The 23,008-nt window shown below is 43.7% G+C and overlaps 1 protein-coding gene across 2 annotated transcripts in view; it reads right to left on the bottom strand.

Annotated features, from left to right (window-relative positions):
- Positions 1-23,008, bottom strand: part of slc12a4 (solute carrier family 12 member 4) — a 207,711-nt gene that overhangs the window by 33,473 nt on the left and 151,230 nt on the right. For both annotated transcript variants that reach the window (XM_068049479.1, XM_068049480.1), the window contains exons 13-15: positions 8,907-9,025; positions 5,162-5,260; positions 4,627-4,746 (exon numbers count right to left, since the gene is read on the bottom strand). In XM_068049479.1, the coding sequence (XP_067905580.1) occupies positions 4,627-4,746; positions 5,162-5,260; positions 8,907-9,025 (338 nt within the window). The remainder of the gene's footprint in view (positions 1-4,626; positions 4,747-5,161; positions 5,261-8,906; positions 9,026-23,008) is intronic.

The following is a 23,008-nucleotide window of genomic DNA, read 5'->3' as shown; positions in this document are numbered from 1 at the left end:
TTTGCTACCAAAGTGAATAATCTCACATTTATTCACATTATACTGCATCTGCTATGCATTAGCCCACTCACTCAACTTGTCCAAATCATCCTGAAGCCTCTCTGCACCCTCCTCACAACTCACCCTCCCACCCAGTTTTGTTTTATTTGCATATTTGGAGATATTACATTTAGCTCCTTCATCAAAATCATTAATGTATGTTGTGAATAGCTGGGGTCCTAGCATCGATCCCTGCAGTACCCCACTAGTCACTGCCTGCCATTCGGAAAAAGACCCATTTATCCCTACACTTTGTTCCTTGTCCGCCAACCAATTTTCTATCCATCGCAATCCCATGCGCTTTAATTTTACATGCTAATCTCCTATATGGGACTTAGTCGAAAGCCTTCTGAAAGTCCAAATAAACCACATCCACTGGCTCCCCCTCATCAACTCTACTAGTTACATCCTCGAAGAATTCCAGTAGATTTGTCAAGCATGATTTCCCTTTCGTAAATCCATGCTGACTCTGTCTGATTCTACCAGTGTTCTTCAAGTGCTCTGTTATAAAATCTTTGATTTTGGACTCTAGAATTTTTCCCACTACCGATGTCAGGTTGACTGGTCTATAATTCCCTGCTTTCTCTCTCCCTCCCTTTTTAAATAGTGGGGTAACATTAGCTACCCTCCAATCTGTAGAAGCTGTTCCAGAATCTATAGAATCTTGGAAGATGACCGCCAATGCATCCACTATTGCTAGGGCCACTTCTTTAAGTACTCTGGTCTGCATGCCATCAGGCCCTGGGTTTTTATCGGCCTTCAATCCCATCAATTTCCCCAACACCATTTCTCTACTAATACTGATTTCTTTCAGTTCCTTCTCTCTCATTAAGCCCTGCGTTCCCCAACATTTCGGGTATGATATTTGTGTCCTCCTTTGTGAAGACAGAACCAAAGTATGCATTTAGTTGGTCAGCCATTTCTTTATTCTCTATAATAAATTCCCCTTTTCTGACTGTAAGGGACCTACATTTGTCTTCACCAATCTTTTTCTCTTCACGTACCTATGGAAACTTTTACTGTCAGTTTTTATGTTCCCCGCAAGCTTGCTCTCGTACCCTATTTTCCCCTTCTTAATCAATCCCTTGGTCCTCCTTTGCTGAATTCTAAACAGCTCCCAATCCTCAGGTCTGTTGTTTTTTCTGGCAAATTTATATGCCTCCTCCTTGGATCTAATGCTATCTCTAATTTCCCTTGTAAGCCATAGTTTGGCTACCTTTCCCATTTTACTTTTGCACCAGACAGGGATAAACAATTGTTGTAGTTCATCCATGCTCTCTTTAACTGTTTGCCATTGTCTATCCACAGTCATCCCTTTAACTAACGTTTCCCAATCCGTCATGGCCAACTCGCGTCTCATACTTTCGTAGTTTCCTTTACTAAGATTCAGGACCCTTGTCTCAGAATCAACTACGTCACTCTCCATCTTGATGAAGAATTCTATCATATTATGGTCGCTCATCCCCAAGGGGTCTCGCACCACTAGATTGTCAATTATTCCTCTCTCACTACACAATACCCAGTCTAAGATGGCCTGTTCTCCAGTTGGTTCCTCAACGTATTGATCCAGAAAACCATCCCATATACACTCCAAGAATTCTCCCTCTATGGTATTGTAACTAATTTGATTTGCCCAATCTATATGCAGATGAAATTCACCCATAATTACAGATGTTCCTTTATCACATGCATCTCTAATTTCCTGTTTAATGCCATTCCCAACATCACCACTACAGTTTGGGAGTCTATATACATATACTAACGGTTTTTTGCCCCTTAGTGTTTCTCAGCTCTACCCATACTGATTCCACATCATCAGAGCTAATATCTTTCTTCACTATTGCGTTAATTTCCTCTTTAACCAGCAATGCAACTCCACCACCTTTTGCTTTTTGTCTGTCCTTCCTAAATACTGAATACCCCTGGATGTTCATTTCCCATCCCTGGTCACCTTGCAGCCATGTCTCCGTAATCCCGACTATATCATACCCGTTTACATCGATTTGCGTGATTAATTCTTCCACTTTACTGCAAATTCTCTGCGCGTTAAGGCACAAAGCCTTAGGGCTTATCTTTTTAACATTACTTGTCCCCTTCCCAATATTTTTCACTGTGTCCCTGTTTGACTCTGGCCCTTGATTTCTCTGCCTATCACTTTTCTTATTCCCCTTACTGTCGTTTGTTCTCGTCTTTGATTCCCCCCTCCTCTGACTCCTTGCAAAGGTTCCCATCCCCCTGACATTTTAGTTTAAACCCTCCCCAACCACTCTGGCAAATACTCCCCCAAGGACATCAGTCCCGGTCCTGCACAGGTGTAACCCGTCCAGTTTGTACCGGTCCCACCTCCCCCAGAACCGGTCCCATTGTCCCAGGAATCTAAAACCTTCCCCCTCACACCATCCCTTCAGCCACGTATTCATCCAATATATCTTGCTATTTTGTTTAGTTTAGTTTAGAGATACAGCACTGAAACAGGCCCTTCGGCCCACCGAGTCTGTGCCGACCATCAACCACCCATTTATACTAATCCTACACTAATTCCATATTCCTACCACATCCCCACCTGTCCCTATATTTCCCTACCACCTACCTATACTAGGGGCAATTTATAATGGCCAATTAACCTATCAACCAGCAAGTCTTTGGCATGTGGGAGGAAACCGGAGCACCCGGAGGAAACCCACGCAGACACGGAGAACTTGCAAACTCCACACAGGCAGTACCCAGAATTGAACCCGGGTCGCTGGAGCGGTGAGGCTGCGGTGCTAACCACTGCGCCGCCCTGACTACTCTGACTATTTCTACTCTGACTATCACGTGGCACTGGTAGTAATCCTGAGATCACTACCTTTGGGGTCCTACTTTTCAACTTACTTCCTAGCTCCCTACATTCTGCTTTTAGGACCTCATCCTTTTTTTTTTAAACCTATGTCACTTGAACCAATGTGTACCACAGCCACTGGCTGTTCACTCTCCCCCTTCAGAATGTCCCGTAACCGCTCTGAGACATCCTTGACCCTAGCACCAGCGAGGCAACATACCATCCTGTAGTCTCTTTTGCAGCCACAGAAACGCCTATCTATTCCCCTTACAACTGAATCCCCTATAACTATTACATTCCCGCATTTTTTACTCCTCCCCTGTGCAGCAGAGCCAACCGTGGTGCAACGAATTGGGCTGTTGCTGCTTTCCCCTGAGGGGCCATTCCCCCAACAGTATCCAAAGCAGTATATCTGTTTTGCAAGGGAATAGCCACAGAAGATTCCTGCACTGCCTGCCTAGACCTCTTGCTCTGCCTGCTGGTCACCCATTCCCCCCTCCTGTCTGTGCGGTCTGAGCCTGCAGTGTGACCACCTCTCTATACGTGCTCTCCACGATACTCTCCGCCTCGTGGATGCTCCATAGTGTTCCCAGCTGCCGCTCCAGCTCCAGAACCCGGGCTTCCAGGAGCTGCAGCTGGACACACTTCCTGCACACATGCTAGTCCCGGGCACTGGAATTGTTCCCGGCTTCCGACATCGAGCACGAGGAGCACACCAAGGCTTTGAGCTCTCCTGCCATGACTTAACCCTTTAAATTAAATTAAACCTTCTGGAAGATCTTAATGTCCAATAATATCAGTTACTCTCGGGCCCTTCTTCCCTGGTCCTCATTACTACAGAACTCCCTGAAAAAAAACTTTAAAAAATTAAACTCAATGCTCAGTCTGGTAGACTGTAGCGTGCCTAATATTTTAAGAACAATTCTTTGCTAACTCACACTGTATCATGAGGCTTTGACTGGGAGATGTGGATTTTAGGAACTGTGCATTGCTTCACCCCAATTATCAGAAAGTGATTGCAGAAGCAATGCTGAAAATAGCAAACACAACATGCACTTTCATGGTGTTTCAAGGATTACCAACTTTTCTCGAATACAGTATTTAGCAGTGCGCAAAGTAAGTATAAATAGCATTTGTATTTGCATTACATGAAATCTTCAGATATGTTCTGCTTTGATCAAACTGATCAAAAAAATGTAGAATTGAGATTGTAACTGTATTATAATGTTCAGAAGCAACTTTGCTTCATCGAATCACATTCACGTATACTCAGCCCGCCACCTGCAATGATCTAAGTGGCAGTGATGACCTTTGTGGCTTTACATCAGCAAACCTGATCTCACCATCAATTTAAATGGGGTCTGAGCTTTAGTTTAAAAATGTTGCAGTTGGAATTACAATTAGATGTTCAACGCTTCCTGCAAAGGAAAGGGTGGCGCGATGGGAAAGTATGAGGATCATTTGGTGTGGCATTAGAAATGGCTGTCATTAGCAGAGTCACACGTCATCGGCAACGTCACACGTCATCATTTCCTGGAAATAGAAACAGTGGATGCTGTAGGTACAGCATTATTATGGCACAAATTCAGGCCCATCATTTTAAGAGTAAAGCTCCTGAATTAACCTGTTTTGGTCCTTAAAGTTATGTATCTCTGTATAACTCCATAATTATTTGAAAATAAGACCAGAGAAATTAAACTTGAGGAATTAAGAAAAACTCGAGCATCATACAATCAAGAAAAACGTGTAAACCTTTTGGTACTCACCCTTGGTATTCAATATATTTGTATATCATTCCTGCAATTACCATAGCCACAAGAGCATAATACCATGAAGAAATGAACATTAGTGCAAGGCACATGCTCATACCTAGAAATGACAAAGCCCTATAAGAAAAAAAAAGTAAATTAAAATACATCTTTACACAATTGTGCATTTTATATGATTTAGATTTAACAACTGATCACAAGCATGGAGAATTGATTATCTAATGAGAATTTCAAAATTACTTCTACTAAGCATCCATATGCTGTGATAAACTTTCCAAAAAAATTCAAAACCATTCCTGTCAATGTGCTCTCATACCCAACGGCATTAACTGTCCAGATGCCTCTCAGTATGGATTAGAATGGCATACTATTTCATAAATACAGCAAATCATCCTGATATGTAAACCTTGCAGTAAACAATTTTAAAACAATTCAGATTGAGACACAAAATAAAACAAAATGCTTCTGCTTTCCCTTTAAAATTTAAACATAGATTAGGAAATAGATTTAGTGCCTTTAAATCTGTTCTTACCAATGGTAGTATTTAAACCTTGGGCGCCAGTTGGGAGTTCGTAGAAGTGTTTGCACTGCACAGGCCAGGTTAACAAACAAATAGCACATTAAAAAAAACCTGAAAAATATGAATGGGAGCATTACTTGTATAATTATAAAATCAAGCAAAAAGCCAAATACTACGGCTTCAATTGCGTCCTTCAGTGCTGTAAACTTGATGGTTCTGTTTCTCCAATAGTAATGAACAATTTTAAAAACAATAAACTTGAAAAATGCGCTCTGTGAATGTCATTCATTTAGAATCATAGAATGGTTACAGCTCAGAAGGTCGTCATTTGGCACATGATGGGTTAGATTTTGTTCTCCCCCAGGCATCGGGTTCTGTGGCGGGGTGGGCCTGAAAATGGGTCCAGAAGAGGTCCACCATAGTTTGTGGAGGTGGGGGGGGGGGGGGGAGGTCAGATGTAAAATGTAAGTGTTTTTTGGGGGGGGGGGGGGAAGAAGAAGGGAAAATAGTTAACGTAATTGTTATTGGGTGGGTGGGAAAGCGGTGAGAGAAATTTATTTAATTTTGGGGGTTACGCCTTTAAAAATTTAAATGCGCACAAGCAGCTGATGCCATTGCCAGTAACGGACAGACCGCCCCCTCCATCAACGGGAACAGTTTCTCCCTAGCTATTCTGTCCGGACTGTCACGATTTTGAACACCTCTATCAAATCTCCTCTCAACCTTCTCTTCTTGAAGGAGTACAGCCCCAGTTTCTCCAATCTATCCTTGCAACTGAAGTTCCTCATCCCTGGAACCATTCTTGTAAATATTCTCTGCACCCTCTCTAATGCCTTCACATTCTTCTTAAAGTGTGGTACCCAGAATTGGACACAGTACTCCAGTTGAGGCTGAGCCAGTGTTCCATAAAGACTTTTGTACTCTATTCCTCTATTTATAAAGCCCAGGATCCTGTATGCCTAATTAACTGCTTCCTCAACCTACCCTGCCACTTTCAACAATTTGTGCACCTACATCCCAAGATAACTCTGCTCCTGCAGCCCCTTTAGAATTGTGTCCTTCAGTTTATATTGCCTCTTCTCGTTCTTCCTACCAAAATGTATCACTTCACAGTTCTCTGCATTGAATTTCATCTACCATATGTCTGCCCATTCCACCTGCCTATGTCCTCATGAAGTCTATCACTATCGTCCTCACAGTTCACAATACTTCCAAGTTTTGTGTCATCTGAAAACTTCTTTGTTGTTCGCACTGTACTTTACAAGCTGCAATTGTCAATTTAAAATGACTTTCCATTTGAATATGTATTATTTTGTTTTGTGCTCTATTCTTATTCCTTGCATTTCGTTCCATTTTTATTATCCCATTTTCACTTTCTTATTTTTTTTGTACAAATTCAAAAGGTAATTTCATTTCAGTATCTTTTGATTTTTCCCAAAGCGCTAACAATTAAATTAGACTGGAACAATACTATCCAAAAAATCCACAAGGCATCAGGAACAAAAAGAACTGCCAAGGCACAATAGGGCATCAGGAGAGTCTCTTAAACCCAGCAAGTCCAGAGACGTGCAAAAAAAAAAAGCCTAAGTAAAAAAGACCAAGATAAAGAGATGTGGGCAGGGGCAATAATGGGGATAAATTGGCCATTGTAAGGACAATGCGCGGTCTTCTGTGAAATATAATGCAAAAACTGAAGTGCCATTTATGGGCCAAATCTAACTTTCTCTATTGCACTTTTTTGTCCCATATTTTTCACCCTTGAAAGTTTTTACCAATCATTAATTAGTTATTTGTGAGAGGTGGAAGAAAAAGGCCACAGATACTGTCGGTGGCGTTTCTGACTCAATGGACTGAATTTTATAAGCCCCCTGACGTTGGGGGTTGTGGTGGGGAGGGGGAGGCCCAGAAAATACTTCCGGGAGAGACCTGCCATGAGCCTTGACGCTGGGAAGGCTCCATCGCATTTTATCGTCGGTGGCAAGGCCTTGGCGTAGCCTCACCAACCCACCCCCCCCCCACCCCACCCCCGCCGCTTGGCAGCGGAGCCTTCATCTAGAATGTTTAAATAAAGTTAAATACATGCAAAAGCAATTACCATGTCCCGATGGCCGTCCCACGATGATATTCTGGCCAGAGGCCAGAACGCACGTGCCTTCGGATCTCTGTTCAGAGATCTGAGGGGTGACACTGGTGGGGAGGTGGGAGGAGTGAATCTTTCATGGCTGGGTGGAGATGCAGAAAACAACGCAATTGGTTGCAGGGATGGTGGGAAGGGGTTGAGGGTCAAGGTGAATAACGTTCAGGAGGGAAAGGTCATGAGTGAATACATACTTTTTTGGGGCGACAGGACAAAGATTAAACGGTTTATTCATGGGGCGGGGTGGGGAAGAGAGGAGATTGTAAGTGTAAATAAAATTTTATTTCATTTTGATGCAAAACTGTACCTTTAAATATTAAAATTGCTGGTAAGGGCTTGAAGCCCTTTAAAAATGGTGCTCCGCCTGCACGGTGACACCAGACGCCCTTGCTGGGGACAAAACACTGCCCCCTCTATGTCCTCGGGGGCAGGTGCTCCGTCCCCTCCGTGTTAATGAGTTGCTGTGTGAAATATCATGCTGGCTCCATGGCACACGTCTCGCGCATGCAGCACGCACTTTTTGAAGCTCTCCGCCGAGAACCACGGTGAGCTCATAAAATGCACCCAACATGTTACAGAGCAACGTCCGAACTCCCCGTATATCATAGGGGAAGCCAGAAAATAAATGTTACTCAAAGCAAAGTTAGACTTTTTGCTTTTCTTAATGGAGATTCAACATTTTAACACAGTAGCTGTTGGACTCCCTTTCCCCACGTGTTGTCTTCACTTTCACTGTTTTCTGCATTTGTTCAGTTTTTCTTTAAAAAATATTTTCTTTCCTTTTCCATGTTTTTCTGGATGCCTTTGCTTTCTCTTTTCTGTGGTTTCATTTTGCAGCTTAATTTCAATACCTTACTCATATGGCTTTCCGCAGGCAATGCCCAGGGAAGAAATCTCCCACAAAGAGGAAGCTGAAGTAAAGGAATCCAGAACTTAGCAGTATATTGAAATGACTCCCCAAACTGTATCAGAAGATACTAAACAATTTTGAATATGTAAAATTAAATTTGGTGAGAATCTCTAAGTGCATTGCTTGTGGAAAGACCTGCGACAGCAGTAACACCAAAGCATTACAGTTGTAAGATCAGTAACAATGCCTTAGATCCTTTTACCCATCTGAATCTAACGTTGATCAAAATTATTTTAATTGCAAAAGTCTAATGATCAAAAGCACAGAACAGAAAACAGAGAATTACTCCTGCTGTTACCATTTATGCAGATATTTTTCCAGCAGTAAAACTGCTATATTTATTGGACGGATGTTCAGTATCGAATACAATGGCCAAAGTGACAGAGAACAAATGTAAGCAAACAAATGTTAAGTTCCCACCCTAGTAGTAGGAAGAGAATTGTTCATGCAGTCTTTTATTTACTCATGATGTACATGTTCTGCCTAGTGCCCAATGTAAGGTCTTGGATATTTCGCAATGAAATTTGAAATTGGCACTTTTAAAAAAAAAGATATACAGAAAAAATGCAGAGGGAAAAGGAACATAAAATATTTTTAGTAAAAGGAAGTGAAGAGATGCAGAAAACTGAAACTGAAGGCTTTTGAGGGATTAAAATTTAAAAGTCATTGATACAAAATGGAAATAAGTTTTTACAAGAAATATCACTTACATTGAGAGAATGGGAGCAACCATATCAAGAGAAGCTATCAGAATTCCAAGTTCAGCTATAATAGCTGTCAAAAGGAGGGCCCAGGTCGGCTCACCATTGACTTTTCCATTGCCAAACACCTACAATATAAAATATATCAAAACTTTAAAATTTAAAATCATAAATGCAAAGTCACATTAATACTTCTGATTCATTTCATCACCTTATCAAAGAGTTCTGAATTCAAAAGAAGGGGAACTGATACTTCAGCGAGAGATTTGTTACTAAAATAGTAGCTGTCAAATGTTTTGAGACATTGGGATGTGAAAAGCACTAGATAAATGCATGTGTTTTCTTTACTGAAGCTATAATTTCTAATATACACTTTCCAGAGCATTTAACTCAGATCATACACGAGGGATATAAAAAGCTACATCTGTGCTTCAAAAATTAATTGATCAGAGACTTTAAACTTCTGACGTACCATAGAGAACCAAAATGACAGCGAGGAAATGACAGATCAGAACATGAAAAAAAAGTGAAGTTAAAATGGCTTTCGAAAGAATTTTCAGCTTGGAACTGTTATGTATCAAGATTTAGATACCTAATCATGAAACTCAATTTATCAAAATGGAGATATCTGCTTTGAGGCAAGCTTATGACAGTGGTTTATTTCTTTGATGAAGTTAATTAGCAATGAAGTTAACTAGCAATGGAAATAAGTTCACAAGAAGGGTAACTGAAACTTCTGTGAGTCATCTATTACTAAAATGGAGAAAATTTACAAAATTGTTAATTGGGTTCACTATTTTACATTTGTGGCAAATAATATTAGTTACATTATAGCATATCTGATACGTTTTTGATTCAGATCAAGTTTTTATTTGTCTTGTGCTGCATTGATTACCAGGCAGCATAGTTAAGGTTCATATGAACAAGTCTACTTCGGCTCCTTCGGGTAAAAAAAGATCTAAAAACGATTCAGCAGTTTCATTTACACTTAATGTGAGAAAAATGCCGAGAACACAGCCAGGAACGCTTCATTGCATTCATCGGCCTGACCAAAGCGTTTGGACTCAGTAAATCACGAGGCTCTGTGGAATGTGCTCCAAAGATTTGGACGTCCAAGAAATTTCATCACAATCCTGCAACTGCTCCATGATACGACTGCAACTGCCTTGAGTGGGAGATCTGAAACAGATGCCTTCAAAAGGTCAAGCAAGGCTGTGTCATAACCCCCATACTATTTACAATCTACCTGACAATGGGCAATCACCTCAAAGATCAACTGCTTTCTGGCATGAGTATTAAATACCATCTAGACAGAGAACTCTAACCTCAGTTGCCTCCGTGCCAAAACAAAACTGACCACAACAGACATACATGATTTACAGTTTGCAGATGACTGCAAAATGCCCACTCTGCATCAGATCTGTAAGCCACTCTCGATCTCTTCAATTCTGCATACAAGACTCTGCCTGTCCTTGAACGTTGCCAAAACAAAACTCATATCAACCCACACCTGGTCAGTCAGATATTCCACCTCCCTTGTATGGTGAAGGAGACACTCTGGACTATGTTGAGCACTTCCCATACCTTGACAGTCACCTCTCTCAAAAGGCCACCATTGACTAGGAGATCCAACACCAGATCAGCTGCGCCAGCTCAGCTTTCTACAAACTACAGCAGCAAGTGTTTGACAACAAAGACCTCCGCAAGTCAACAGAAGTCCTAGTGTATATGGCAGTTGTGTCACCACATTTTTATACTGCAGTGAGACTGGACTGTGTATCAATTCCAACAGCAATGCCTCCACTACATCTAATGGGAGGACTAAACAAACATGAGTGTCCTTCTTGAAGCCAGCTCCACAAGCATTCAGGCAAAACTTCTGCAAAATCAACTTGGATGGACTGAACACTGTGGGCTGATGGCCAAAAACTGTCTCCCCAGCCTGGTTCTGTTTTCTCAACTCTCAAAGGACCAATGTTCCAGGGGAGGACAAAAAAAATGCTTCAAAAGACACTCTGAAGCTCTCTTTGAAGCACAGCATCATTGACAATGATGACGAGGAGGAACTGTCTACCAATCGTTCAAAATGGCAACATCTTGTCCATCATGCTGAGAGTCCAAACGTCTTAAATGATGAGACACAGCAGGGGCAAAGAAGGAAAGAAAAGGAAGCAAATCCTGCACGTTGGATCCCACTACCTTGTGGGACGTCCTGCCCCACGTGTCCAAAGATCTGCGGGTCAAGAATCAATCTGTTCAGTCACATGAGGACCCATGGCAGAAATTTGCGATAACAGAAATTGGCTAGCTGAAAGACGACAGAGGGTGGTGGTTGATGGCAAATGTTCATCCTGGAGTTTAGTTACTAGTGGTGTACCGCAAGGATCTGTTTTGGGGCCACTGCTGTTTGTCATTTTTATAAATGACCTGGATGAGGGTGTAGAAGGGTGGGTTAGTAAATTTGCGGATGATACGAAGGTCAGTGGAGTTGTTGATAGTGCCGAAGGATGTTGTAGGTTACAGAGGGACATAGATAGGCTGCAGAGCTGGGCTGAGAGATGGCAAATGGAGTTTAATGCGGAAAAATGTGAGGTGATTCACTTTGGAAGGAGTAACAGGAATGCAGAGTACTGGGCTAATGGGAAGATTCTTGGTAGTGTAGATGAGCAGAGAGATCTTGGTGTCCAGGTACATAAATCCCTGAAAGTTGCCACCCAGGTTAATAGGGCTGTTAAGAAGGCATATGGTGTGTTAGCTTTTATTAGTAGGAGGATCGAGTTTCAGAGCCACGAGGTCATGCTGCAGCTGTACAAAACTCTGGTGCGGCCGCACCTGAAGTATTGCGTGCAGTTCTGGTCACCGCATTATAGGAAGGATGTGGAAGCTTTGGAAAGGGTGCAGAGGAGATTTACTAGGAAGTTGCCTGGTATGGAGGGAAGGTCTTACGAGGAAAGGCTGAAGGACTTGAGGTTGTTTTCGTTAGAGAGGAGGAGGAGGAGAGCTGACTTAATAGAGACATATAAGATAATCAGAGGGTTAGATAGGGTGGATAGTGAGAGTCTTTTTCCTCGGATGGTGATGGCAAACACGAGGGGATATAGCTTTAAGTTGAGGGGTGATAGATATAGGACAGATGTCAGAGGTAGTTTCTTTACTCAGAGAGTAGTAGGGGCGTGGAACGCCCTGCCTGCAACAGTAGTAGACTCGCCAACTTTAAGGGCATTTAAGTGGTCATTGGATAGACATATTGGATAGACAGGGCGGCACAGTGGCGCAGTGGTTAGCACTGCAGCCTCACAGCTCCAGGGACCCGGGTTCGATTCTGGGTACTGCCTGTGTGGAGTTTGCAAGTTCTCCCTGTGTCTGCGTGGGTTTTCTCCGGGTGCTCCGGTTTCCTCCCACAAGCCAAAAGACTTGCAGGTTGATAGGTAAATTGGCCATTATAAATTGTCACTAGTATAGGTAGGTGGTAGGGAAATATAGGGACAGGTGGGGATGTTTGGTAGGAATATGGGATTAGTGTAGGATTAGTATAAATGGGTGGTTGATGGTCGGCACAGACTCGGTGGGCCGAAGGGCCTGTTTCAGTGCTGTATCTCTAATCTAATCTAAAAATGGAATAGTGTAGGTCAGATGGTTTCACAGGTTGGCGCAACATCGAGGGCTGAAGGGCCTGTACTGCGCTGTAATGTTCTATGTTCTATGATGACGTCATCCATGAATCGAGGAATAGCCGACATCGAGGCCTAAATCAGAAGAATGTGAGTTCTTATCCATAAACCTTGGGTTGGATTTTCATTACGGAGGCAGGAAACAGGAGCCGGGTCTGGTTTTGGGTCAGAAACTCGCCTCTGTTGGGAAACTGATTCAGGGTCAGATTTTCAAATGGGTAAGCCCTTAATTGGTATGGAGATAGATTTTCTGTCCACTTAGAGCCAACGGGGCCAGGAGGGTATCAGACACCATCACTGAGGCTGCTTGTTGTCCTGAGGGAGTAATCCACAGTTTGGGCCAAAGCCTTCCACTTCATCAGAGGGAAACAAGATGTCACGGGGAGTGGCAGGCCTGGCACTAGGGGCAGGGCAGACTCTCCCTTCATCAGTGCCAGCCTGGATCTAATGCTGGATGCCATGAGGGAGAGGAGGGAGGTCCTCTTCCTGGAGAGTGGCAGAAGGCAGTCACGTCATTGTGCAGCAGGGGCACCTGTATTCAGTGTTACCCCCTTCCGCCTCCTCTCTTACCACATGCTCCTTCCCATTAGCTGTCTCCTTCCAGTGCCTCACTGTCCTCAAGGTCCATAACTCTCTGAAGGGTCACGCAATGGACAGCGCAGCAGACCACCACAATGACAAAAGCCCTTGCAGAGTTCACTGAAGAGTTGAAGAGGACATGCTAGCAGCAACATCAGGCATACCTAAAAATGAGGTGTCAGCCTGGTGAAGCTACATGACAGGACTACTTGCATGCAAAACAGTGGAAGCAGCATGCAATAGACAGGCTAAGCGATCCCACAATCAACGGATCAGATCTAAGCTCTGAAGTCCTGCCACATCCAGTCGTAAACGGTGGTGGACAATTAAATAACTAACAGGAGGAGGAGGCTCCACAAACATCACATCCTCTATGATGGGGGAGCCCAGCACATTCGTGCAAAAGACAAGGCTGAAGCATTTGCAACCATCTTTAGCCAGAAGTGCCGAGTGGATGATCCATCTCGGCCTCCTCCTGAGATTCCCAGCATCACAGATGCCAATCCAATTCACTCCACGTGATATCAAAAAACAGCTGAAGGCTCTGGATCTGCAAAGGCTATGGGCTCTGACAACATTCCAGCAACAGTACTGAAGACTTGTGCTCTCGAACCAGCCACACACCTTGTCAAGCTGTTCCAGTACAGCTACAACACTGGCATCTACCTGCCCAGGTATGTCCTGTGCACAAAAACATGACAAATCCAACCCGACCTATTACTGCCCCATCAGTCTACTCCTGATCATCAGCAAAGTGATGGAAGGGGTCATCGACAGTGCTATCAAGTGGCATTTATTCACCAATAACCTGCTCATTGATGCTCAGTTTGGGTTCTGCCAGGGCCACTCAGCTCCTGACCTCATTACAGCCTTGATCCAAACACAGACAAAAGAGCTGAACTCCAGAGGTGAGGTGAGAGTGACTGCCCTTGACATCGAGGCAGCATTTGACTGCGTATGGCATCAAGGAGCCCTAGCAAAATTGAAGTCAATGGGAATCAGGGGGAAAACCCTCTGCTTTTTGGAGTCATACCTAGCACAAAGAAAGATGGGTGTGGTTGTTGGAGGTCAATCATCTCAGTCCCAGGACATCACTGCAGGAATTCCTCAGGATAGTGCCCTTGGCCCAACCACCTACAGCTGCTTCATCAATGACCTACCTTCCATGAAAAGGTCAGAAGTGGGGATGTTCGCTGATGATTGCACAATGTTCAGCACCATTCACGCCTGCTCAGATACTGGAGCAGTCTGTGCCCATATGCGGCAAGACTTGGACAACATCCAGGCTTGGGCTGATATGTGGCTAGTAAAGTTTGCGCCACGCAAGTGCCGGGCAATGACCATCTCAAACAAGAGAGAATCTAACCATCTCCCCTTGATGTTCAATGGCATGACGATCGTTGAATCCCCCACTAACACCCGAGGAGTCACCATCGACCAGAAACGGAACTGGATCAGCCACATAAATACTGCGGCTACAAGAGCAGATCAGAGGCTGGAAATTCTGCAGTGAGTAACCCACTTCTTGATTCCCCAATGCCTGTCCACACAGCACAAGTCAGGAGTGTGATGGAATACTCCCTACTTGCCTGGATGGGTGCAGCTCCAATAACACACAACAAGCTCAAAACCATCCAGGCCAAAGCAGCCCGCTTGACTGGAACCCTATCCACCGCCTTCAACATTCACTCCCTCCACCACCAATGCACAGTGGTAGCAGTGTGAACCATATACGAGATGCACTGCAGCAACTCACCAAGGCTCCTTAAACAGCACCTTCCAAACCCATGACTTCTACCACCTAGAAGGACAAGGGCAGCAGATGCATGGGAACACCATCATCTGTGAGTTCCCCTCCAAGCCACACACCACCCTGACTTGGAACTATATCGTTGTTCCTTCACTGTCGCTGGGTCAAAATCTTGGAACTCCCTTCCTAACAGCACTATTGGTGTACCTGCACCCAAGGACTGCAGCGGTTCAAGAAGGCAGCTCACCACTACCTTCTCAAGGGCAATTAGGGATGGGCAATAAATGCTGCCCTAAGCAGTGATGCCCACATCCACCAAACAAATATAAAAAAAAGGAGGGTATTGGAGGGCACCACCCAACCGGTCGAGGCACCAGAATTGCTGAAGAAGCCCGATGCCCTGCTCAACGGTTGGCCTGTTGAGCAGGTGGCATTAGCCATCTCCCCTCTGTCTGTGGCTTCTGTAGAGGGGTCAGGAGCCATCGCTTCAAGGGATTTCCCTTATCGCCTTGGATCCATCCAGGCACTTTGGGGGATGGAATGAAGATCCGAGGCAGTTTGGACCGGTGGAGGACGAAAGGATCATGGCAGCTGTCAGGAAACTGAGTGCTCACATGGAGGAAGCTCTTGTTGTGGTCGCAGACCAGTTGGATGTTAACGGAGCGGAAGCCCTGCCTGTTGATGGATCTCGCTGGCCAATTGCAGGGTGCCTAGATGGTCACAATGTATGCTGCCCTGCACCTGGGGAATCCAGCAATGGAGGTGAAACCCAATGCCCTCTGGACCTGCGCAGGTCCATCTGTGTTCCGGTGGATGTAGTCCCTTGCCTTCCTGAATATAATATCCATGACCGCCTGATGAATGCCAAAAGCGAGATGCCACGTAGGTCTGCAGCTGATCTCTGGAACGACCCGGTTGCACAGAAATTCAGGGCGATGGAGACTTTGACGGTGGAGGCCACGAGGCTTCGGGTCATTGTGGATCAGAGCACAAATGCCCAAGACTATCAGCCTGGATAGGTGCAGCCTCCTGTGGCACTGGCACGCTGTCTTTTGCAGGTAGGTGACCTGATATCTTGCATAGCACCTTTTCCCCTTTGTAGCCCCCTGCTGTGCAGAAGGTTGCATCTGCTGAAGCTCATCTGGCTGCTCCCATCTGAACTCCCTCAGCTGGACTGTGTGCGTTCCCAGGCCTTCCCAAGCCTGCCCCAGTGATGCCTGCAGGCTTACATCCCTCTCCAGATTCCTATTACTCTCCAATGAGAAAAGCAAGTCTTACAGTTACAACAATGGCTTCTCTGTGGCACTTTGAGCAGTTGAGCTTTATTTTGGACCTCTGCATCATGTTGTTAATCGATCCTTTCCAAAGACCTCATGCCCTCCACACTGTTCACGTCTTCTACACCCTGCTGTGCTCCAGATGTGGCGCGCTTCCCATTTCCTTCCTTTGAAAATTACAGACTTCTGAAAAGCGTGCTACTGAACTCCACAACCAGCTCAACAGGTGATTAATTGGAGGCGTGCAGGCTTGCCGTGCCCTCCTTCCTAGGGTCCCTTTAAAAATAGCTTCATGTTCCAGAGGAGGCGGGGCCCGGTGCCGACCTCTGAGAATGTGATCTTCAAATTGCGCGCACATCTACTTCTGCTCCCAACAGGCTTTAAAATCCAGCCGAAGAAGGGTTACGGACCCGAAACGTTAACTCTGCTTCTCTTTTCACAGATGCTGCCAGACCCTGCTGAGTGGTTCCAGCATTTCTTGTTTTTATTTCAGATTTCCAGCATCCGCAGTATTTTGCTTTTATTTAAAATCCAGCCCTTTGTTTCAGTGAAAGCATATTTTCTTCAAATAAACTGAATAAATATGAATGCCATAAAAGGATTTTTAAATAATTCAATGAAAATATCATTGAATATAAATGTTGTAAACAAAATTAAGGGTAAATGGCATATGGTCTTTTTAAAAATGATCAAGATCACCTTTCCACAGCCAAACAAAGGAAGACAGGGTGTCAAACCTGGTAACTTAGAGGAAAGAAAATGCAACACTTATTAGGCTTAAACAAGTGATCCTATTCCATGAAAATAAATTATGGATGCCCTTGCTGCATTTTCCCCAACCTATATTTGGCCTTAATACAAGGCAGATTGAAATGTTTGGTGTGATGAAAGACTGCCTTAGTGAAGAATATCAAGACAAAACAACAATCGAACTGTAAGCTGAAGGGGGAGAAAAAGACAAGGACAGTGAACAAAGGAGAAGGCCTAATGAACCACAGGCTGCCACGAGTGATTAAAATCAGACCAGAGTCAAAGTTTCATGTGTACGTGCCTTGGTAATGATTGGATAGTATAATGTACACATGCTTAGAATGTAATAGGGTAACCTAGCTTTGTACAAGGAGACAAAACTGAATAGAGGTGAGAGAGTAAGAATGTGCAACAGAATGATTGGTAAATGCAAACAGTTATCTGTAAAATGGTATAATAATGATGTTTTGAAACTACTTGGGGAGTTTGTATGCTATCTTGTGTGGGTGCGGTCTCCCTTGCATATGCTTGCAATAAACTGGTGAACAAAGAAGCTCGAATCTTGTCTGGTCTATCGTGGAATTGGAGGGTGACTGAACTCCCTTTCAATGGCGTAGTCAGCAAGATACACCCGGCCCACTGTGAAGGCGAAAACAATGAACTGGTGAGTCTCATTTGAAAGAATACTCTCCTGTTTGTGTCAGACTAGAACGGAGGTCCACAGGGTGCGTCCAAACTTTAGACCTGAGACTCAGGCAGGGAGGGACCAGGATCCCGGCAGGACGATTGGATCCCGGATTAAAAGTTAGAATGCGCTCAAAATGATAATGGCCAAGAAAATGGACCTCGAGTTTGTCGCGGAGTGGGGAGACGGAGTGACTATGTCTTGTCACCTCGCCCAAAAATATAGGAAACAAGTTACTGTGTCTCTTGATTCGAATGTGTGAATGTTGGAAGCCTCCACAAATTAAATGAATGTCCTTGGAATGTGCAGCTTGTGCTCTATAGAACTGACCATCGTTAACTCTTTGTTGTCTGGCCTTAATGTTGAAAGCATGAGTTTGTTATTTGTTCAATTTTTACACGTGCATACTTTGTGGGAACCTTGAGTCATGTTTTGGTTCTGAACTAGTTGAACCTGTGTGTGTTACTTGGATTCGGGGCAGGGAATTTGAAAGAGATTTTGGTACTTTGAATTCATAACCCATTCTTTTCTTTCTTCTTTGGCCTCCTTATCTCGAGAGACAATGGGTAAGCGCCTGGAGGTAGCCAGCGGTGTGTGGAGCAGCGCCTGGAGTGGCTATAAAGGCCAATTCTAGAGTGACAGGCTCTTCCACAGGTGCTGCAGAAAAATTTGTTTGTCGGGGCTGTTACACAGTTGGCTCTCCCCTTGCGCTTTTGTCTTTTTTCCTGCCAACTGCTAAGTCTCTTCGACTCGCCACACTTTAGCCCCGCCTTTATGGCTGCCCACCAGCTCTGGCGAACGCTGGCAACTGACTCCCACGACTTGTGATCAATGTCACAGGATTTCATGTCGCGTTTGCAGACGTCTTTAAAGCGGAGACATGGACAGCCGGTGGGTCTGATACCAGTGGCGAGCTTGCTGTACAATGTGTCTTTGGGGATCCTGCCATCTTCCATGCGGCTCACATGGCCAAGCGCCGCTGACTCAGTAGTGTGTATAAGCTGGGGATGTTGGCCGTCTCGAGGACTTCTGTGTTGGAGATACGGTCCTGCGACCTGATGCCAAGTATTCTCCGGAGGCAGCGAAGATGGAATGAATTGAGACGTTGCTCTTGGCTGACATACGTTGTCCAGGCCTCGCTGCCATAGAGCAAGGTACTGAGGACACAGGCTTGATACACTCGGACTTTTGTGTTCCGTGTCAGTGCGCCATTTTCCCACACTCTCTTGGCCAGTCTGGACATAGCAGTGGAAGCCTTTCCCATGCACTTGTTGATTTCTGCATCTAGAGACAGGTTACTGGTGATAGTTGAGCCTAGGTAGGTGAACTCTTGAACCACTTCCAGAGCGTGGTCGCCAATATTGATGGATGGAGCATTTCTGACGTCCTGCCCCATAATGTTCGTTTTCTTGAGGCTGATGGTTAGGCCAAATTCATTGCAGGCAGCCGCAAACCCAGGAATCAATTTTCTAAGTTGTTTGGAATTGAATGAGTGTGAAAAGTGATTGTTGAGTGTGTTCATTTCAATTTAAGGTTTTGCACCCAGGAATGGGATATTAAATTGAATTATATTTTAAGTTAAAGTTTTATTTCTATTTTAAAAGTTGGTTTTGCAACTGTAAAAAGGCAATGAACAATTTTCTAAGAGATAAGCTTCAGCCTTGAAAGTCTGAAGATGTCTGGTAGAAATCCAATTTGAAGTTTAAAACACTCCTTTAATTGGACCAACGTTTAAAATTTGCTATTGTTTTATTTTGCAGTTTAAACTTGAAGTCATATTTTACTGACTGGTTTTAAGTAGCAAATGCCAGGAATTGGATATTGGTTTAAGGGAGAGAAGGATAAGTAAAGGAGATATGGGAACGATTAAAGTTTATTTAAGAAGCTGGTGTTAAATCTTTTGTTGTAGGAATGTTAAATAACTTTTTTTTTAGCTTTATTACAGTCATTTGAAAAGGTGCCTGAAGAACAAAAATGATGTAATTTACCTACCTTTCAAAAAAAAAAGCACGTGCTATTCTGTTTTGTGTATGGTTAATAAGTATTATAAGTTAATAAGTCTGAATTAAGTTTATACTATTAAGGTTAACTAACCTGTTAAGTTGAGAAAAACTTTTAAATGTTTATTGCCGTGAACTGGAATTTGGAATCATCTTGGTCGTAGAAAAAAAAAATCCTTGGATTAGAAACCTCTTCCAAAAGATGCTAAAACTTTGGTAACAATGGGAGTTTAATCTAAACTACTGTCTTCTCTATTGGAGATGGTTTCCTTTGAAGTTGATAATGTTAAATGATTTTGTTGTTTTAAAACCCTAAGGATGCCAAAAAAAAGTTTAAAATGGAGTTTAGTTCTTTTCGATCAAGGAAAATAAAAAGGTTACGCAAAGTGACGCAGCTGAGAATATTTCGCTTCGCCGCCTTGGATACAAGCAAAGAAATTAACCTTGCTGCAGCTATTGTTTTTCCATTTAATTTTTGCATTGCTGAAAAAAAAATTACCCCATTGGACGTTGGGACAGAGCCACAATGGATGCCACAGCAAGAGATCCAGCAGCTTTAAGAATTTAAGAACATAACTGCAGACAACAAATGTCACAGCATCTTTATCGATGAGACAAAGTGCTCGAGAAGGAGAGACAGTTGCAAGCAGTTCTGTCTTTAATGTAAAACAAAATGCAATACCACAAAGTCTGGGCATAAGAAATTGGAATCGATAAACAAAATTAAAATCATATCAGCGGTTATTTAAAGCATTCAAAGGGAACTTTATCTGACATTTAACAGGTCAATCAAAGTTTTAGATAACAAAAAACAAAAACAGTCCAGGTGGTTCCTAAGTATAAAAAAAAGTTTCTTTTGGGGAGATATTAAATGGAACATTAATAAAAACCTGTTGCTCGAGCAACACGGATTTGAATTTGGAATAATGTGATGTCAAAAATCCAGTGTAATTTAGCAAGATACTTTTAAGAAATTAAAATGTCATCGAGGATAGAGGAAAAAAACCAAACAAAATATGGTAATGCCCAGAATCAAATGGGAATGTTTGATTTCTGTTTTAAAGTATTATGAATGTATAGTTTCTCCAGGGCTCATGAATGAAACAGAATTATAATTAATGGGAATTGGCAATTAGATTAGGCTGATGCAAGAGCTAATAAAGGAATTTTGGGGATAAAACAGAAATTCCACATCCTCTATCATCCTCAAAGTTCTGGAACGTTAGAAAGAACGAATAGGACTTTAAAGACCTCTATAGCTAAAGCAATACACGAAACAGGGAATAACTGGGCAACAGTTTTACCCAGCATTCTGATGCCACCCCAAATAAGAATACAGGATTTACTCCATTTGAGCTAATGACAGGACGGGCTATGCAGTTACCAGAAGGAATATTGGTCGGATGGATGGACGCAGACCCGCTTAAAGGCAGAATCCAAGAGCATGTCAGAGAAATGAGTAAACAGCTACACAAGCTTAGACAAGAGGTTAAGGACAGACAGGCAGCTAAGGACATAGAATTGGATCAATAGTTGGAAAAACAGAAGGCTCCACAGGTAGGAGATAAGGTAAAGGTCAGAATGGGCCCAGAACGCGGCAGACTTCAACCCCGATGGCACGGACCACATGAGGTAATTATGACAGGTGATATGTGTACGCACCTAGGATGAAAACAGGAAGTAAATGGAAACATTATGCATAGTTGAAGATGTATATAGAAACTGAGAAATCTAATGGTGACCCGGGTGATGGGAGCCGATGTTAATATCGTTGCAGGTATCTCCTTATCCTGAACGTAGCGGTAGCGACGTGTAGGCACAGACGGTACATGTGCACGACAACACCTGCCTGCACCCTGGACAATACGTTCAGCCCCCCAGAGGAGGGATTGGGGAATCGGTAAAGAAGCCTTATACCTGGCTTACGGACCAAGTTACCACCCAGACACACTAGACGAAAGTCTGGGAACCAAACCGTAAATGTATCCGAAATAATATGACTGGGTTGGGTATATGGTATTATGGGTGCCGAACAAATAACGCAGACAGCACCATTCTACATGAAGTAAGCATCACAGCTGGATGGACTGATCTGCTCCCCTTCGTTTGGGAACCGGGCCTTGATGGCCAGTATTGTCAGGAAGTGTTTAAATATGCAATAGATAGGCATGATTGTTACAACAAACAATGTTATAATTTGAGTACTTGTGGGTATCAAAGGCCGACTCGCTGTCCTAGGATGACAAACCCCCTTCCAGATGGGATAGTAAGGGTAGGGAAGGCTAAACCCCTGTTGCATGAGGTTACCATGGTATCTCTAAGTGACTTACAACGTCATGAACTTGGTGGCTATATTACAGGGACCATGTAGGGATCATCAATCAGATGGGCTAGATATCGGTTAGGACAGCCCTTGGGGATTACAAGGTTTGAATTACCCCGGGAATCAGGTGGTGGGAAAAATGGACAAGGAGCTTGGTGGGAGACGTAGGGGGACTCTGAGAACACAAATTCAGTAATAAACTCTGCTCAGATCAATGAAGTAAACAATTACACGTCACATGTAGTTGCTGAAACAGCCAAAGGACTGGCGAGAGCCCTAAATATTACCAATCGAGGGCTGGTTGATACAGTCAACCCACAAAGCAGGGGAAGAGTGTGCGACATGTTAGCCCGAGATTTGATGGAGGGAATATAGGGGATATAGGAGACATCAGGTTTGGAACTGTCCCTGGCCACATGTTTGAATCGATATACCAACTGAATCTCGTAAATCTACATCAGGAACGATGAGAGCTAGTGGTCACTCGACCCCAGAGTGGAGGAGCAGACGGGGTTATCAAATTCCTAGTGATAATACCCCAAGAGTATCACCTGGGAACCTCCTTTAACAACAGTTATTGCTTTGAGTCATTGGGAGTAGAAAGGGATGGTTGGGTATATTGAGCAGGATCCCATGGGTACCTCTCTTATGTTAACTCCACGATTTGGATGAGTACCAAGGATGCACGTGTCGTACCATAGAGCCCCTGACCAACTGCAGCAAAATCATGCTCGAAATGTCCCCGTCCAGGACGCATTCAAGGCAGTTCAGATGTTCCCAACGCAATGGTGTTTTGTGACAAGTGAGGCTGAAATGGTCTTTGGAGGATTAAGATGCTTAGTTAACACCAGTTTTTGCTTGCAAGTGACTGATTCCCTTATATTAGGGGACTTCCACCTGCCTGGCAAACAACGGGATACGTATTTAGCCCCTGGTGGGATGATACGGAATTTACAGATGAAACCCCAGGCAGGTAGCGTGATTGGCCATGCAGCAGGCCACAAAAATAGCACATTAGTGTACCGGGCATCGAGAGAACAAATGACACGGGAGCGCATCCAAGTAGACCTGGCCAC

Source organism: Heterodontus francisci, chromosome 17 (assembly GCF_036365525.1).
Source record: "Heterodontus francisci isolate sHetFra1 chromosome 17, sHetFra1.hap1, whole genome shotgun sequence".
NCBI classification, from domain to species: domain Eukaryota; kingdom Metazoa; phylum Chordata; class Chondrichthyes; order Heterodontiformes; family Heterodontidae; genus Heterodontus; species Heterodontus francisci.
The sequence above is the reverse complement of the archived record's forward strand: the minus strand, read 5'-3'. Positions and strand labels throughout refer to the sequence as shown.